At 39.1% G+C, this 14,159-nt stretch overlaps 4 protein-coding genes across 5 annotated transcripts in view; 3 read left to right on the top strand and 1 right to left on the bottom strand.

Moving 5' to 3' along the window:
- The first annotated feature begins 1,350 nt into the window (after positions 1–1,350).
- Positions 1,351–3,240, top strand: LOC104805552 (cyclin-B1-2). The gene is made up of 4 exons (XM_010530159.1): positions 1,351–1,565; positions 1,927–2,027; positions 2,586–2,683; positions 2,929–3,240. The coding sequence occupies exons 1-4, from the start codon at positions 1,440–1,442 to the stop codon at positions 3,027–3,029; spliced, it is 426 nt and encodes a 141-aa protein (XP_010528461.1). The 5' UTR covers positions 1,351–1,439; the 3' UTR covers positions 3,030–3,240.
- A 177-nt stretch (positions 3,241–3,417) lies between these two features.
- On the top strand, positions 3,418–6,657 carry LOC104805553 (translation initiation factor eIF-2B subunit delta). The gene is made up of 7 exons (XM_010530160.2): positions 3,418–4,009; positions 4,116–4,244; positions 4,444–4,805; positions 5,005–5,749; positions 5,840–5,936; positions 6,029–6,083; positions 6,208–6,657. The coding sequence occupies exons 1-7, from the start codon at positions 3,508–3,510 to the stop codon at positions 6,268–6,270; spliced, it is 1,953 nt and encodes a 650-aa protein (XP_010528462.1). The 5' UTR covers positions 3,418–3,507; the 3' UTR covers positions 6,271–6,657.
- A 102-nt stretch (positions 6,658–6,759) lies between these two features.
- LOC104805554 (probable transmembrane ascorbate ferrireductase 2) lies at positions 6,760–8,901 on the bottom strand. The gene is made up of 4 exons (XM_010530161.2): positions 8,609–8,901; positions 7,643–7,691; positions 7,339–7,538; positions 6,760–7,157 (listed from the first exon to the last, which is right to left on the bottom strand). The coding sequence occupies exons 1-4, from the start codon at positions 8,753–8,755 to the stop codon at positions 6,861–6,863; spliced, it is 693 nt and encodes a 230-aa protein (XP_010528463.1). The 5' UTR covers positions 8,756–8,901; the 3' UTR covers positions 6,760–6,860.
- Positions 8,902–10,436: 1,535 nt separating this feature from the next.
- Positions 10,437–14,159, top strand: part of LOC104805555 (protein CROWDED NUCLEI 1-like) — a 6,724-nt gene continuing 3,001 nt past the window's right edge. Inside the window, exons 1-7 of one of the 2 annotated variants that reach the window (XM_010530163.2) lie at positions 10,437–10,695; positions 10,800–11,053; positions 11,478–11,687; positions 11,993–12,246; positions 12,367–12,637; positions 12,743–12,826; positions 13,212–14,137. In XM_010530163.2, coding sequence (XP_010528465.1) covers positions 10,814–11,053; positions 11,478–11,687; positions 11,993–12,246; positions 12,367–12,637; positions 12,743–12,826; positions 13,212–14,137 — 1,985 coding nt within the window. In that variant the 5' untranslated portion in view covers positions 10,437–10,695; positions 10,800–10,813. Of the gene's footprint in view, positions 11,054–11,477; positions 11,688–11,992; positions 12,247–12,366; positions 12,638–12,742; positions 12,827–13,211; positions 14,138–14,159 lie in introns of both variants that reach the window. The other variant, XM_010530162.2, reaches the window with a different exon arrangement.

The following is a 14,159-nucleotide window of genomic DNA, read 5'->3' on the forward strand; positions in this document are numbered from 1 at the left end:
TCTTTTTTTGTCTTTTACACGGTTTATTATCTATTATATATATATATATATATATATATATATATATATAACTCAATCTTTTTTTATGTATAATATATTATGGGTATATATAGTGTCGCTCCCAATTTTGACCATGATATAGTCTTTGATTTTTTTTGGTCAAAAAAGTTTTGTCTAAAGCTTTGTAGTAGGATATTTTAATACTCTAATTAGACGAGGAATGGAGGCTAGGTTTTGAAATCTTGTATCATGAAAGATGGTAGAGATTTCCGGATAAAGATTTCATTATCATTTCAAAATTAATCATATTAATCTATCACGATTATCATCAAAATAAGAATATATATATATATATATATATAAATATGAGATATAATATAATCGTATTTATTCAGTCTGGTTTATTTTCTTATATATATATATATAACACAAATAGCACCAATCAATTATATTTAAACTTTTTTACAAATAATAACCCTATAATTAAATTGTAAATATAATATTGTTCAAACTCAAACAGTATTCATAAACTGGTAGGACCATTCAAGACAGCACTTGTTTTTGGAATTTTGGTCTGATTGTATTTTAGACACTTTTCAAGGTTTATATAATGATCTCATTTATATATTTTTACTAACAGTTATATAGTTTGGTTTTGCTTTTCTTTTTATCACTTTTTTTTTTTGCTTCTCTTAATCAAAATTTATTGACAATTAATTAATTTATAGGGCAGCTCACCTGCATTAATTAAATACAATATTGAATAGAAAAAATTGTCTGAAAACTGACTACTATATAATATAAAACTACATTCGTCAGATCCCTATGAAATCACCGAAATAGCTGAAGCTATAATATTGGAAATAGTAATAAAATATAATTTAATACTCACTTTTTCTTCTTTTTGTGGTACGGCTTGTTCATTTTATTATTATTATTATTATTATGACTGATGATGATGAATGATGATGATGATGATGATGATGTTACAGAAATAAAAATTAGTCAATGAAGAATAATAATTAATCTATTATATAATTTACTCGATACTTTATTGCTCAGCGAAGAAGAAGGATTAATGTTGAAAGACATAAAACTCATGAATTAATTAATATATTCTTTACTTATGTTTACATTAAAATAATTAATATTTTATCCATGAGCTTTAACTACGTGATTCCAAAGTCCATAAATCTAAATGGGCCTAAATTTGGGCTTACATTTACATAGCATTAAGTCCATTATTTTAATTAAAATGGGCCTAAATTTATCTATCAAGCCCATTGATATAATTTACTTCTTCCTAATTGGGCTCTACTAATATTAAGTCCATTCTAAAGTTTCGTAGATTTTCTCAGTTCGTTTTCTTGCCCAGAAAGCCGCCGAGAAAGTTAAAGGGAGAGAAACAAGCAAGGAGAAGAGGAAGTGAGCGAGAGGAAATGGAATCATCGAAAAAGATAGCTCACGAGATCGGTGGTGTCAAGAACGATGCACTTCGATTTGGTCTCCATGGCGTTAAGAGCGACATCGTTGGATCTCATCCGCTCGAATCCGCTTACGAATCTGTAACTATGCCGCATCTCGTTTTCTCTTCATGTCTTGTTCTTTATAATATTGATTTCGCTTGGATTTCTGATGGAAATCTGTTTGGTTCTCGGGAAAGTGTGCCGATAAAAAGGCGGCGAGTGTGGAGGGGAATTAGCGTTGAAGGAACTTAGGATTTAGCTGGTGATCGCGTATCTTCCATTGTCTGTTGAGTTTCTTTTATCATGTGTTAGGTATTTGGGTTTTTATTAGAGAAACTAGAGTGGGAAGGGAGGGTTTTGTGTTATCGGGATTTCTCACTGACTGAGAAACTGGAAATTAGGGTTTTCCGCACTCTATTTCTGCTGGTTACATTGATTAACTTTTTCATTTGGATTTTAGGAGCGGAAAGTGCAGGAGGAGATGAGGAGGAAGATCATTATGAATACCTATGGAGCTGCCCTTCCGTTGAAGATGGATCTGGACAGGCAAATCTTTTCACGGTATGGATACTAAATTTGTAGCATTGTGATGCCAATTCCTCTGAGTGTTACGGTTAATCAAATCTACATCAGCTCGAGAGAATCTAGGCGTGTTAAGTTGGTGCTACAATGCTACATTGCAATATGGTCGATTAACTGTGTTGGCCATCTACAAGATAGATCAGATTGCTGTCTGAAATTTATAATACTGATAATATCATAATGGTTAACTTATTACTGGAACCGTAAGAGCATTCTGGATCTGGAGTTGGTTCCTGATGCAAAGATGAAATGTGAACTATGAAGATGCCGGTTTGTAATTTGGTCTCGTTTGTTCACACGTATAAGGGAACAAGGCATACTGTGTTTTTGTGTTTCTCTGGCTTGTTGTGAATATCCACATTCTTTTTGTCTGCTCTTTGTTAACTCGCTGGATTTGCACCTGACGAGATTGGTTTAAAGTGTTCATGCTTCGACTATATGGTCCTTTGGTGGTTAATTATCATTATAACATGAATACTTTTTGCTATATTGCTTTCATATATCTTTTTTCTTTCTTTCTTTCTCTGGGGTATTCAGATTTCAGAGACCTCCTGGACCGATTCCGTCTTCTATGCTCGGTTTGGAAGTCTACACAGGTGCATTAGATGATTTCGGCTTTGAGGATTACTTGAACGGTAAACATTTCCCATCTCTTCCAACTACAATGACTGTTCTGAACTCTAGATTACTACCCATCAAAACATCAATGGCTATCACTTGGTAATCGAAATTCGTACTTGTTCTCGACAAACCAAGGACCGAAGGCCTTTCTTTTCGGGGCACATTAGATTGTGAAAGAGGGTTCTAAGTCTTTCCTGTTCATGTTTATCATCTATCCGTTTTTTTCTTCTTTCTGATATATTTAGTTTATGCACTGCAGATCCTCGCGAATCCGAGACATTCAAGCCGGTAGACCTCCACCACGGGATGGAAGTTCGTGTCGGCCTCTCCAAGGGTCCAGTCTGTCCGAGTTTCATGTAAACCCTAAACATATTTCATGCCGTGGAAAACGTTTCCATCTTCAGATCTTCAGTTTGTTCTGTCTTTTGTTTGAATCCTGAATCTGAGTGAGATTGTGTAATGATTGTCTTTTAACCTGTCTTACTTGAGTTTGGTGTTTTACTTTCTCGCGAAAAGTGTGTTTTCAGGTTCCAAGTAAAATGTTGCACATTAATGTTATTATATTATCGTTGCTAATTGCTATTTATGATGATCCATCGAAGATAAAAAAATAAAATTTAAAAGTGAATATCGATAAATAACAAAAAACCAGTGCTTTTGTTGTCTGCTGTTATAAGAAAAAAAAAACCCTACTCTCATTTTCACATGAAAATAATTTAAAAAAAGGAAAATAAGAAAATAGAAAGGGAGGAAATCCCGATTCCCCCAAAACAATTTTGCCGATAAAATCTCCTGATTTTCCGTTTCAGCCGAGAAAAAAAGAAGGCAGAAGGAAGAGATGGATTCTCGACGTAACCCTCGCACCGTGATCGACCCAAAGGTCCGGCAAGTCGGGTTTTTCGCCCCTTCTCAGTCGGGTCGACCCGACCCGGCTCCTCTTCCCGATCCTTTCTCCTCCTCCGACACCGCCGTCGCTTCTTCCCCTCCGGTCTCCGGCATTTCTCCATCCGGTAACTCCCTCTCCCCGGTCATGATCCCTCCTCCTCGCCATAACTCCTCCGATGTCTTCATTGTCCGCTCCGCCGCTTCCGTCGTCACACCCACTTCGTTCTCTTACACCAGCCGCGGCGAATTCCCCGATGACTCGTCCTCGGCGGTTGCGGCGTCTCCCGGTGGTCGCGTCTCCAGGGCCAGTTTCGGTAAATCCGTCTCCGGAGCTGCTGCCGCGTCTTCCTTTCCCGGCGTCGGGATTGATTCCATGGCTGCAGCGAAGTCCAGTAGTGTTCCTGCTAGTGGGTTAACCACTGTTTCCGTTGTGAATTTGCCTCCTGGAATCTCTGGTACTGTGATCCATTCGATGGATTTGTTTGTTCGTGTGAGGAATTGAGATGGGAACTGGTGATTTCGATGTTAAATCTTATGGAATCATGGCGTTTTTGGTTGCAGAGAAGGCGAGTAGAGTTGAGGTGCAGAGTGAACGAGGGAAGAATTCGAAGCCATTGAAGGAGAAGACCACCAAAGCTGAAAGGAGAGCCATTCAAGAAGCTCAAAGAGCTGCTAAAGCAGCTGCAAAAGGTGCGCCTAAACATTACCAACAAACTGTTGTCATCTAATTGTAATGACTAGTATGGGATGTAGCTTGGCTTTGCTTTGATTTTGAATGATGATCATGTTTCTCCATAATGAAATGGAATCTGGGACGAGGTTGTTTTGTAGACTGTGTGATCTTCTTTGTCTGAAAATCTTGTGTTTTATGCTAATTCTGTGCTATCAGCTGAAGGAGGTAAGGCACCTCCTGTGAATTCTGGCTCGGTGGCTGCAACAAACGTGAAACCTGCTAAACCCACAAAGCCTTCTTCTCAGAAGAATGACGGTGCTGTTGCAGCTGGTGCCTCTGAGAAGAAGGGTGGCCCACCAGAGAAGGAGAGAAAGAAAGATGCTCCTCATCCACGCATGCAGTATGATGATGAGAGCCGGGTCGAAAAGGCGAAAAAACGATCTGTTGTGAAACAGACCGAAGCTAGAAACAGGGTTGAACTATTCAGGCATTTGCCCCAGTATGAGCATGATACTCAGCTTCCTGATCTGGAGTCCAAGTTTTTCCAACTTGAGCCTATGCATCCTGCTGTCTACAAGGTATTCCATAAAAAAATGTCTTTTTTCCTCGGGAGGAACTGAAATTGAATTCAATAGATCGGCATTTTGAGTTCAGTTAAAAATTGCGTTTGAAAATGAGAAATCCCTTTTATTGTGATAAGTGTGACTCTTTTTGCTAGGCTTAGATGAATGTCCCTTAGTTATGTGCTAACTAAGCCTCGAATGTTGTGGTTATTAGGTTGGACTTCTGTATCTATCTGGTGATGTATGTGGTGGAAATGCCCGATGTATCGCAATGCTCTTAGCGTTCCAAGACGTCATCAAAGATTATTCAACACCACCTGAGAAGACGCTTAACAGGGACATGACTGCCAAATTAAGTAGCTATGTATCTTTTCTCATAGAATGCCGCCCACTTTCAATCAGCATGGGTAATGCTATCCGATTTCTGAAGAACAGGATCTTGAAGCTGCCTCTCACACTGTCTGAATCCGAAGCAAAGTCAGCTCTTCTTGCAGATATTGATCGCTTCATTAACGAGAAGATCATTGTTGCAGATAAGGTGATAGTCAAACACGCTGTCACAAAAATAAGAGATGGTGATGTCCTTCTCACCTATGGGTCACCTACAGCTGTTGAGATGGTATTATCGCATGCCCATGAGCTGGGGAAAAAGTTCCGTGTCGTGGTGGTGGATTCCCGTCCAATGCTCGAAGGCCAGCTGCTGCTTCGTAGATTGGTCAGGCAAGGCATCAACTGTACATACACCCATATAAACGCCATCTCATATATCATGCATGAGGTCACAAAAGTGTTCCTAGGGGCTTCTTCAGTTCTGTCAAATGGAACAGTTTATTCACGGGTCGGGACTGCTTGTGTTGCAATGGTTGCTCATGCATTCCGTGTCCCTGTTCTCGTTTGTTGCGAAGCGTACAAGTTCCATGAGAGGGTGCAGCTCGATTCCATATGTTCCAATGAGCTCGGTACGATGCATCTCTTTCGACATTTTGTCCCTTAAACGACGTTTCATGGCTCCATTGATTTGATCGTATTTTGGGTTTTCTGTTCTGTAGGAGATCCATACGCTATTTCAAAAGTCCGAGGAAGAGAAGACATTAACTACTTGGATGGTTTGACCAACAATGCTAACCTGCAGTTTTTGAACTTGATGTAAGCTGTTATAAAGCCCCCCCCCCCCCCCCCCAACCAAAAAAAAAGATCACCATCACTAACTGGTGAGGTTTTTTTCTGTCAAATGGCAGGTATGATGCGACTCCGTCAGACTACATATCCATGATAATCACAGACTATGGCATGGTAAGATTATTTTTCATTTGTAAAAAACTCATGGTCACTCGTATAGCCTCGTCGCTTACAGAATGTTTCAGCAGGGTCCTTCTCTATGACCCGACACTGACTTCTTGTATTGTCTGCACTGCAGGTACCGCCAACAAGCGTACCCGTCATCGTAAGAGAATATCAGAAGGACCACGTACTGGTCTAAGCACAAATCTTCATCCAATCCAACATGAACAACCCAACCATGAAGAACCCTTCTCCAGAAATTTTGCCTCCGCGTCGACGACGGTGAAGTCTCTTGCCCCTCGGGTTTTTCCCATCTAGAAGAATAATGGTCGCTACTGGCTTGTTCTTCGCTCTCTTATTTTCCCCCGAGTGTACGGGATCCCTTTTTTTTTTCCTCTTACAATGGTGACAATGTTTTGAAACACTGACTCTGTGAAGAGTGCGATTCTTGGACCGCCTCTCCGGGCAGATTTTTATGTCTCTGGTAGCGTTTTTGTCTTTGTATTCGAATGTTATGAGAGAGCTTTTGATTCTGATTGCGTTTTGTTTTCCATTTTTTTTGCCCCCTCTCCATGGAGGTTGATGATACAGTTTGTCGGAATCTCTGTTCCTCGTTTGCTGTTTCATCTTCCGGAATCTCATGTCTTAATTTTGTTGCAGATGTTTGAAAAAATAAACCATCATCATCATCATGAATGTTCTCTCTTTCAATCAAAATATCCACAAGTAATCTCCATTCCATTTCGGCAAAAAAAAAAAAACATATGGAAAAAATAAAATCTAGAGAGCCTATTGTGTGAGGACTTGAGACTTGCCATTGACAGGAGAGACCACACCAAGGACCACGAGACCACCAAGAAGAAGGATCAGAACGCCCATGGAGTTAACCAGCATGGCCTCCGTACAGTACCGAGTGATCACCCGGTTCACCTGAAGGAATGTCGCCTTCTCAAGCAAGCCTGTGACCGCAGCCGCTATGGCCAAGGCGTAGATATAGACCCCGAAGAACACGTGCCATGGCAGTAAGCTGGATCTGCTGTTTCTTGAACCGCCTGGGTACCAGTACGTCACGAATCCTGCTGCCCACTGGTTCGTTGGTATTTTTCATTAGGGGGTAAAGCAGTTAGATAAAATCCCAAGTCCCAAGGTAGGGAACGAGGCCGATCACGGGTGGGAACCCCGACCGCAGATTCAGTTCGGGATTTTTTTCTTTTGAGATTTTATTGGATAACGGGTATCTGAAAGAATATGTATCTATATATATTACCTGGAAGGCGAAGAGAAAGAGGCAAGCAAGGCCGAGCCAGGAGTGAAGGCTGTAGAAATTCTCAATCCCTTTATCAATATGGAACTTGAGAGCTGCCCATACTCCTACTAGGCTTAGTATGAATGCCGTCAATTGTAGCGTCAGATGTATCAATTTCCTCGTGTTCTTCGTACCTTGGACCGTCTTGTAAGCCAACATTGCTGCACCAAATTTCATATATCTAAATGTCATTTCGTAAAGAAAGTCCATAGAAATTTCTAAAGAACGTGAAAAGAAACCGTTCTTTGAAGGTATGTATGTATACCTTCGCCATTGAGGAGTATCAGTCCAATCACCATCAACACAGGATGTACCTGCAAACAACACAAAGATATATATCAACCGATATATAGACTTACCCCAAGTAGAAACTCGTGTTTTGAGGTTTAATGGAAAGTGATTACATCAACGAGAACAGAACTGTATAATGAACGCGATGAAGATCAAACTTCCTTTCAAACAATTTCCGAAGTCGATTAGAGACAAATCCCCAACTCGAGATGTATAAACAAGCTTTAGCATCAAATTCATCCGGGCAATCCACTGATCTATTACTGAACAACAATCCTGTCCATGAGACAGAGCCATACATATCTCTGGCTAGTAGCAAGATCACAACTTTAACTTTTCAAACAGACAAATGATAAGTTACCAGTCACGGGCAAACGGGATAACACAAGAGGCACGTCAATCGTGTTTCACCGAGTCTATATACGATATGACAGTGTATAACATGATCCATGTTGAAGGGGATACTAAGCTAAGATCACAAATTGTTTGCAGCTCTAACATCTTAAAGGATTCAGATCTCAGCATCACTCAATTCAATACCGGGAAATGCAACATATTCGGGTTACTTGCAAATTATTTCACAAATCTATCTATCTTCTACCTATAGCATGAAGAAATGCAAAAACCAAGCTTGATGGATATGTGGCTCAGACAGTGATTGCACAACCATGGGAGCTAAACTTGAACTCCAAACCCTAGCTTTTCAGACACACACATTAACACATTAAGCTCAGATCGTGGATTGTGATCCAGAAAATTAAATGAAACCTTCACTATCTTATAACAAGCAAACAAGATATATCATCACAATATAACATCAATTTCAGATTCTATCTTCTGATAAACGATTTCGAACCCTGAAATGAGGATCGACTAGACAGTAAAATGCGTACCCAAAAGAAGAAATCGAAGAAGAAATAGAACAGATTTGAGAATTTACGTTAAAGATGAGATCTTTGTTGTCGGAAACAAGAGCCAATCCTCCTCTGTAGTGAACAGCCCATGTAAGAACAAGAGCCGCTACGATCATGCCCAAAATCCTCACCAGCAGGAACACCGGAAACACACCCACCACCGGAACCGCCATTTCTTGCCGGAATTTGCGGAAAAGTTTTGTGATTTTAGGCCGTAGATCGATCAAATCGAAGATTATTAGGGTTCCACGGTCGTGGGTTTTCGTTGCTTGAGGGACTGCTTCGGGTCAAACTTTTTAATTTGCTAGATTTTAATTAAAACAATACCTTGATATCATTATTTATTTACCTCAACAGAAATCCCCTTTTGTTGTGTAGAAAAATCTCACGGTGATGATGATAGATATTTCATGTTGTGTTAATTTAAGAATTAAGTTAACAGCCTAGAAAAAGTCTGATTTCATTGATAATAAATTTTCCTAAATCTTATTCAACTCAATCGAAATTGACGATCATAAACTGATTTAAAATTCGACATTTTTTTTGGTGAAAAAAATCGAAAATTTTCTAAAGTTCTATCAATTTTTTTAGATATTAAAATCTAATCTCTTTCCTAAATTCAAGTATATAAAATTACAGTTGGGTTGGAATGGATGTGTATATTAATATTCATAAATTAAAGAAGTACCGAAATTATTTTAATTTTCCAACGGTCACAAAATTCATTGAGAGAAGAGTGGGGCCTCATGATGAGTCATGACACTTAGAGGCTTTCCATTTTGTTCTCTTTGAAGGCCCCCACTCACTCCCCATTCATTCACCTCTTGATAATATATGCTCTTTTTCTTAGAAAAATATATTCTTGATGCCATATTTTAATTACTTTTTCATTTTGATTTATGTGTTTTTAATTTATATTTTAAATGAAAATAATGATGATATTATTATTTAAAGGAATAAAATATACAAAAAAATATATAGGATGATGATGGGGTCACGTGGGGACAGAACATATGCTTCCATTCAAAACACCATCTCCCATATGTTTTTCCAACTTATCCACCTCTCCGCCAACCTTCCCTTTTCCCTTTATTTTTTTATTGTGTATATATATATATATATATGTATCTATCTTTATTATTATTTTTTTGGTTTATTCTCATTTACTTTTTTTTATTGATAAAATTTTCAAATTCCAAATCTTTTAATTAAAAATATTGGTTGACACATGAGTTGGATTTAGATCTGAGTATTTCATGTCATGGATACCAAAATTCTAATATCTTAAAAGTATTTAGATAGCTAAGGTAAGAAGAAATATCAGATTGACTTGAAAGAAATATGGTCATACATTCTAAATTTAGATATTTCTCATCATCACTCGGATTCAAAATTTTTTTATTATTACCTTAAATCAATATATATATATATATATAGTTTTTTTAATATTTTAATTAGAAGGAAAGGTTCACTTGTTGACAATAAGGTTTAGCAAAGAAATGGAATGTAAATTTTCCAATTTTTGATAGGTTATATTCCCATTCTTTCCCAGATGAATATGAAATACCTAAAACACCCTTACTAAATCGTCAAATTCACCGCAGGACCCATTCCAAACTACCCTTCACCAAACATGGGCATTTCCGTCAGCACAAAAAATTCCACGCCACCGCAGCCGTCACCGTTGGTTAATCCATTTATCCAAACCAGAAATACCATATCTACCCTCACAGAACCCTCAAGGGGCTCCACTAACACGGTGGCATAAATGTAAATAAAGAGAATATCAGGGTCCATAGTAAAAGGAGAAAAAAAAAAGCTAGAACGTGAGCGATCCTCGCTCGCCACACAAAAAGAGGCCTCAAGGAGGAGGACGGACTGTTTGGAGACGTTATCGGACTCAAAAATTTTCGCTGCCGGAATTTAGAAACTCCGTTCAAGTCCGGAGCCATTATCAAAAAGCCGATACCTTTTTCGTCGTCGTTCTTATCTCTCTATCTCTCTTTCTTTCTCTCTCTCCCTGGAAGTTTCTCAGAGTGAAGGGGAAAAGTTCAGAGGAGATTTCTGTTCAGTTCCTGGTTTTAACGTAGATTAGTTCAATTTCGGCATCAAGGTCACTCTTCATACTTATCTGAGGGAATTAGGGTTTTTTCGGCGGTTTTTTTCTGGTGTTTGACTTGGAGATCTCTGGAATTTCTTGATTTTTGAGATAATTAGGGGGAGTTTGCGTGATGCTCACGCCTCAGAAAGTGTGGAATAGGTGGTCTCTTGCGCCCCACAGGAGAGGGGCGGGATCAGGATCGGGCTCGGGTCTGGGTCCGGATTCTAACGGGTCGAATCCGGGAGAAGACGGGGCGGGTGTGAACGGCTCGGACATGGCGACTCCTGTTCCGGGTCGGGTCGGAGAAAATGGGATCCGATACGATGACACGGGGACATTGGTGGAGAAAGTTTCTCAGCTCGAAAAAGAGGTGGGTTTCTCATAATTCTGCTTTCTTGGTTCGTTAGTCTACTGTGGGCTTTTCCTTTTTATATCGTGTCTGTTAGGTATTTTAGAGTTGGGACATTGAATGTGTCTTGTTGAAGGTTTCTCGTATAAACTGTTCACTCAGGATTACAGCTCATGGCTTGATAATTTCAATCTCTTAAACATGTAAATCTTTTTGTTGATTCGGTTTATAGGAGCACGTTCACTGATGTATGGACTTTACAGATATGGTGACACTGTTGATACTATAATTTGATATTCGTCTCTTAAAAATGGAAGTGAATACGGTGACATTGGTGAGACTGTGAGCTCGTTTGAGTTTTCAACGGTTTTAGTGCGTATACTTGATTGATGATGGTTTGATTTGTGATTTAGATAAATTGCTGACTAAATGGTATGCTAAACAGCTCTTTGAATATCAATACAATATGGGTCTTCTGCTGATCGAGAAAAAGGACTGCACTTCCAAATACGAAGAACTGAAGCATGAACTTGTAGAAGCAAACGAGTGCCGTCAGCGTGAACGCACAACACATCTGATTGCTGTATCAGATGTTGAGAAGCGGGAAGAGGGCCTGAGGAAAGCCTTGGGGGTTGAGAAACAATGTGTACTGGATGTAAGCATCCTGTTTTCTAGAAATTTACTTTTCTTTTAAATTTTTTGTTTTTTTTAATGTTTCCACATGAAGAGGGTTTCTAGATGATGTTTTAAGTACAAGTAGACAGCGGAGAGGAGCTAAACAGGTCATATGATGTTCTTCGGTTGAGATGGCAAGGCTTATTTATTTGTAAATGGCTAGCTAATCCTAGCATTATTGATTCTAGTTGTTTCTTTATTCTAGTCGGTTTGAGTATCTTGGTTATTAGCGGGAAGAAATTTGTTGAACTTGTGTGTGTCATAACACTTTGACAATTGATGCAGCTTGAGAAGGCGCTCCATGAACTACGCTCTGAAAATGCTGTAATTAAATTTACAGCAGATTCAAAGTTGGCTGAGGCAAATGCACTGGTTACAAGTATTGAAGAAAAATCTCTTGAAATTGAGATGAAGTTGCATTCTGCTGATGCTAAGCTTGCTGAGGTTAGTAGAAAAAGTTCGGAGGTGGAGAGAAACTCAAAGGAACTGGAGTCTCGAGAAAATTATCTTCAAAGGGATCGGTTATCCCACATTAACGAGTATGCATTAGACTTCTAAGCTTTGTGGCTTTGTGGTGTTCACTATACTTGCTCGTACTGGTGATCTTTGTCAATTTCACTTTTTTGGTTATATAAGTTTTTTTAAATTTTTCTTTTCAGACGAGAAGCACAGGAGGCATCTTTGTCGAAGCAGAGAGAAGACTTGCATGAATGGGAAAGGCAGTTGCAAGAGGGGGAAGAAAGAGTTGCTAAAGCTCAATTGATTGTCAAACAAAGGGAGGAGAGGGCTAATGAAAATGATAAGATCATCAAGCAAAAGGAAAAAGAGCTTGAAGAGACTCAAAAGAAGATTGATGCTGCTAACCTTGCTTTGAAGAAGAAGGAAGATGGCATAAGCTCTAGGCAAAAAAATGTTGCTTTGAGGGAGCATGTAAGCATCTCTTTTGCTATACAGTATATCATTTTAACACACTTATGCCGCAAATTTTTGTAGTATTTTGGATTGTTCTCACTTATATGCTTCATCTTAATGCAGGAAGCCGATGCCCTGAAGAAGTCCTTAGAGACAAAAGAGCAAGAGCTACTTGCTCTGCAGCAGAAACTTGATGCCAGAGAGAAGGCAAGTTCACTCTCTCTCTCTCTCTCTTTCTCTCCCCCTCCTTCTATCTCCTGCTTTCTGGATAAAATCTGACATGGATGTGTTTTAAAACTATGATGCTTAACTGAAATCTGAGCATTTTGTCTGTTCTTGTTGTGACGTGCTGTACTGCATTTTGATGGTGGCTTATTCTCCTTCTTTTCTAAGCATCCTATTGTGTTTCGCATTCTTGAATTCTTGATTCAGTTTACTGGGCAGGAAAAGTGGTCTTTCCCAGAAAAGAATATTTATGTTTTTGTGCAGAGGATTGGTAATTGGTAGTGATGTGATAACTATGCCTATGCTCTCTGTTTCTCTTTTCTGGAAGCTTGACTGTGGTGTTCTTTCATCATTGAATGATTTACAGGCAGCAGTTCAGGAGCTTGTTGATGAACACCAAACTAAATTGGATGCAAAACAGCGTGAATTTGAGTTTGAAATGGAAGAGAAAAGGAAATCTGTGGATGACGACTTGAGGAGCAAGGTTGTGGAGGTGGAGAAGAGGGAAGCTGAGTTGCACCACATTGAGGAGAAAATTGCAAGACGGGAACAGACTGTAGATAAAAAACTGGAGAAGGTCAAAGAGAAAGAGAGAGATTTTGAATCAAGACTGAAAAACTTAAAAGATAGAGAGAAGGCCCTCAAAATGGAGGAAAATGCATTGGAAAATGAGAAGAGAAAACTGTTTGACGACAGGGAAAATCTTCTCAACCTCAAAGCTGAAGTTGAGAAGATAAAGGCTGAAAATGACGCACAGCTCGTAAAGATGCGTGAAGAGAAGGAGGATCTTAGAGTTACTGAGGTGGAGAGGTCCTCGTATCTTCGCCTCCAATCCGAATTGAAGGAGCAGATAGAAAAATGTAGGTCTCAGCAGGTGCTGCTTTTGAAGGAGACTGAGGATCTGAAGGCACAGAAAGAAGCTTTTGAGAAAGAATGGGAAGAACTTGATGAAAGGAAAGCTGAGATCGAGAAGGAATTGAAGAATATTAACGATCAGAAGGAAAAACTTGATAAATATAGACAGACAGAAGAAGAACGGCTGAGAAAAGAAAAACAGGCTGGAGATGACTCCATAAAAAGGGAGCTTGAAGCTCTTGAAGCGGCAAAGGATTTGTTTGCAGCTACTATGGAGCATGAGCGTTCAGCGGTCTCTGAGAAATCTGAGAGTGAAAGAATCCAATTGCTTCATGATTTTGAGATGCGTAAGAGGACACTTGAGACTGATATGCAGCTCAAGCTGGAAGAAAGAGAGAGAGAGTTACAGGTGAAGGAAAAGTTATTTGAGGAAGAAAGGGAAAGAGAATTGAGCAATATC

The sequence above is a fragment of the Tarenaya hassleriana genome, unplaced genomic scaffold (assembly GCF_000463585.1).
Source record: "Tarenaya hassleriana unplaced genomic scaffold, ASM46358v1 Cleome11, whole genome shotgun sequence".
Classification (NCBI taxonomy): domain Eukaryota; kingdom Viridiplantae; phylum Streptophyta; class Magnoliopsida; order Brassicales; family Cleomaceae; genus Tarenaya; species Tarenaya hassleriana.

Excerpts from the sequence above, each read along its gene's own strand:
- LOC104805552 (XM_010530159.1), top strand. The coding sequence starts at position 1,440 with ATGGAATCATCGAAAAAGATAGCTCACGAGATCGGTGGTGTCAAGAAC. Across the intron at positions 1,566-1,926 it reads TCGAATCCGCTTACGAATCT|GAGCGGAAAGTGCAGGAGGA; the intron begins GTAACTATGCCG and ends TTTGGATTTTAG. Across the intron at positions 2,684-2,928 it reads CTTTGAGGATTACTTGAACG|ATCCTCGCGAATCCGAGACA; the intron begins GTAAACATTTCC and ends TATGCACTGCAG.
- LOC104805553 (XM_010530160.2), top strand. The coding sequence starts at position 3,508 with ATGGATTCTCGACGTAACCCTCGCACCGTGATCGACCCAAAGGTCCGG. Across the intron at positions 4,806-5,004 it reads TGCATCCTGCTGTCTACAAG|GTTGGACTTCTGTATCTATC; the intron begins GTATTCCATAAA and ends TGTGGTTATTAG. Across the intron at positions 6,084-6,207 it reads TAATCACAGACTATGGCATG|GTACCGCCAACAAGCGTACC; the intron begins GTAAGATTATTT and ends TCTGCACTGCAG.
- LOC104805554 (XM_010530161.2), bottom strand. The coding sequence starts at position 8,755 with ATGGCGGTTCCGGTGGTGGGTGTGTTTCCGGTGTTCCTGCTGGTGAGG. Across the intron at positions 7,692-8,608 it reads ACAAAGATCTCATCTTTAAC|GTACATCCTGTGTTGATGGT; the intron begins GTAAATTCTCAA and ends TGTTGTTTGCAG. Across the intron at positions 7,539-7,642 it reads GATACTCCTCAATGGCGAAG|CAATGTTGGCTTACAAGACG; the intron begins GTATACATACAT and ends AATTTGGTGCAG.